At 46.8% G+C, this 3,326-nt stretch overlaps 1 protein-coding gene across 1 annotated transcript; it reads left to right on the forward strand.

Annotated features, from left to right (window-relative positions):
• Window positions 1-952: 952 nt before the first annotated feature.
• Window positions 953-1,408, forward strand: LOC123172435 (uncharacterized; the record flags this gene model as incomplete). Its single annotated transcript, XM_044589407.1, is given in 1 exon segment — window positions 953-1,408. A coding segment is annotated over 1 exon segment (103 nt), but the record flags the coding sequence as incomplete, so codon positions are not given.
• Window positions 1,409-3,326: the final 1,918 nt, after the last annotated feature.

The following is a 3,326-nucleotide window of genomic DNA, read 5'->3' on the forward strand; positions in this document are numbered from 1 at the left end:
ACGCCGAGCACTGAAGCTGTGCCCACGACGCCAACGCCGACCTCTCCCAGCCCTACGGCAGAGGAGCCAGCCGTTTGAGTTTCATGTCTATGGTTCCCCCCCCCTTTTGATCGCCGGACTTTGGCTATGTTCGATCGCTGACCTGTGGCATGATGATCGTTGAACCTGTGTCGTTTTTTGGTAGCGGGAAAGAGAACCTTTAAGTTTTGTGCGTTTGGGGGCCGAAACCTGGGGGCGCGGCTGGAAACTTGATTCCCCCCTGGCTGAAAAAACCGCCGGCGCAAACGCTCAAAGCCCTTCGCCGGATGCGCTGGGGGGCCAAACGGCTGGAGATGCTCTTAGCAACTGTGGTGACCCCTACCCTATAAAAGAAGGCCCAGGCTACCGTATAAAGGGACACCATTTTAGGTAATTAGACATAAGCTTAGAATCTGCTTTTTCCTTCCCGGGACAAGCAGCACCACTCCACAACTTTGTGACCTTCATCCACCAAAGAAATCAAACAAGTAGGAGTAGGGTTTTACGCATCATGCGTATCATGCGGACAGGACCTGGATAAACTGCAGTGTCTCCGATCATCTCATGTAGTACCCGTGTCTGCCATGCCACCCTCGAACCAAGCAAAAGGGGTGGTCTCCTGCCCCTGGTGTCGCGTGCCCTGGAGCACGGCCCTGAAATAGACCACCTGAAAGGAATGTATATTAATTGATTTGTTTCTTTACCAACATGTCACTCATGATTGGTTTGTCTGAATAATGGCAAGTACATGTCTAGTTCTTGTTTGACTTCATATGTTAAAATGAATCTGCCTGACTGCTAGTTCCCCGGGTGGTACAATGCTAGAATGACACTGCTACCTTCGCATTTTTCTGCACTTTGTCAAGTTTTTATTACGGTATTCATATATGCAAGAACAATTCAATCTTATTCGGGTTTGTTTGGTTCTCTGCAGTCATCTGGGCATTAAGGAAGTACAGTTCGGAGGGTCGGAGTTTCAGAGCTGGAACGACAGCTTGAATACTGAAGAAGCTGGATACAGTGTCCAGAAGATCTAGAAAGCAGAGTCGTGCGATTGTAGAAGCAGCTACCATTTTGGTAACCTGGAGGATCCAACAACGATTTACTGGATAAAATCACGCCTCACTTGATCTTGACGCACTAATCTTGCAATTGAAAAGGACGACGGCCTCCCCACCATTGCTAATTGCTAAGCATGAAGGATGATGTCTATATTGTTGTGCAAACGACCTGTTTTGGTCTCCGCCTACAGGATACCAACGACTCAAGTTGGACAAGTGTAACATGTTGGCCTGTTTGTTGTGCTGAAACACGCTCACTCGAGTTTCTCCGTCTGGATGAAATGTTACCAGTGAGATGATTGTTAAATATTGTCGCCTATTATTGTCTATATTCTCTCTTCTAGAGTACTCCCTCCGTCCGGAAATACTTGTCGGAGAAATGCATAAAAACGGATGTATCTAAAACTAAAATACGTATAGATACATCCATTCCTCCGACAAATATTTCCGGACGGAGGGAGTATATTTAGTGTTATCTTATAACTACTAGTTCAACTATGGGATGGGCAAGCGGAAATCTGTTTACGGGCCCTGACTCAGCTGTACCCTATATCACAACTATTCAACCATAGGATGATTTGCGTGGTCACATGTGTCGCAAGGGCTTTTTCCAATTTAGTCCTTCGAATTTTCCCGACCAAACCCGCAGTCCATCCCATCTCCTTCAATGCTCTTTGTCGCTCCCCCACGCCGGCGACGGCGCTGCCTCCAACCCTCCGCCCCACGCCACCTTGCTCACCCCCACCTTCTGCCGCACCATGTAGCCGCCCCCCCTCCCTCCGTCGCCGCCTCGTTCCCCTGCCAAAACAGAGCAAGCGGCATGGTTCGATTTTTGTCGCCGCCTAGTTCCCTTGCACGTCGTGGATCACCTCCTTGCCGGCTAGCCTCCATCCCTTCCCCCGCCGGCCCCACCCCGCCCCTCCCGCGTCATCTTCGGCCGGCGGCCCCGCCACGCCGCAGCTCCTTCGCCAGCAAGCCGTCGCCGCCTTCCGCCCCATGTCGCCGTCGCCAGCAGGTAGACGACGTCGTCCACTCCTGTTCAGCCACGATGCCATTGACCAGCACCTCAAGGCCGACATTGTCCAACACCTCAAGGTCGTCCACTCCTGTTCAAGATTTCAGATTCAGAGGTGAGTACTGAAACTACTTGATGCTAAGATTTAGACTAAAGTTCACTATCAAAACTGTCAATTTGCTCCTTGATGTGGGCACTTTTAGTTTGATCTAGAGATTCAGAAGATTAAGCGACCCATTCGCACATCTAGAGCCAACGTAACGTGTCAATAATTCATCGGCGTTTGTTTACTGATTGCTGCTAAAGTTTGATGCTTTCGATCTGGCCATGATTGAGAGAGATAGAGAGAGATGTGTAAAACAAGATGAGATAGAAACTAGTTCTTCTACAACTTGTATCTGGTTTCACACCCTTTTCTTTAGATCCAGGGACATAGGGCATGCTGGCATGGTAGCTTACATTGTAGTGCTGATGCAGAGATCTCCTCTAGTTGGGTTAAATTAAGGCGGTGACATCACGTCTCGGTGTTAGAGTTCGTTTATCGGCATGTTGTCGGGTAATTAAGCAAATCAAACCAGGTTCAAGTGAATGCTGCTGATTCTTTTTCTTTTTTGTAGTGTAGCTTTCCATACCAGGGGACTATAGAAACTTTATTTCTTCTTTTTGACGGTGCTACGGCGGGTTTACTATAGAAACTTTGTACTGTAGTTGATACTGCACTAGCACTTGTGGTGCAGCTAGCTAGAAGCTAAGCTTGCCTGAATTATTTGTTCGGCTTAATTATCTGCTACTCCCATCATGTAAACAAATCGAGACCATTCTACATGCTTGTTTGTGACTAAGAAAGAGTAAAGTAACGGTAATTAACAGAGTAAAGTACTCCTTGATGTGGGCCTCCTCATTGGTTGTAAAGCAAAGCAATTGGCATTTTCAATCATGAGTAAATCAGAAACTAGTCTCAGCATGAGTCCTGATCTTGTGCGTTTTATTTTTCTTTCAGTGAACTAGTCTCAGCTATTGAGTCCTGATCTACTGTAGTTTTTATTTAAATGTTTAATTGACAAATCATTTGAAATGTTGTGCACAGGTTTCAGTGAACTAGTCTCAGCTTGAAACATTTAACTGAATTTTGTCAGTGGAATGGATCTTTTTGAACCACTCTGAATTCTGTTTCTGAAAAAAAACTCGGGTCATCTTCACATCATGTGTTGTGTGTGTGTGTGTGTGTGTGT

The sequence above is a fragment of the Triticum aestivum genome, unplaced genomic scaffold (assembly GCF_018294505.1).
Source record: "Triticum aestivum cultivar Chinese Spring unplaced genomic scaffold, IWGSC CS RefSeq v2.1 scaffold309320, whole genome shotgun sequence".
NCBI lineage: Eukaryota > Viridiplantae > Streptophyta > Magnoliopsida > Poales > Poaceae > Triticum > Triticum aestivum.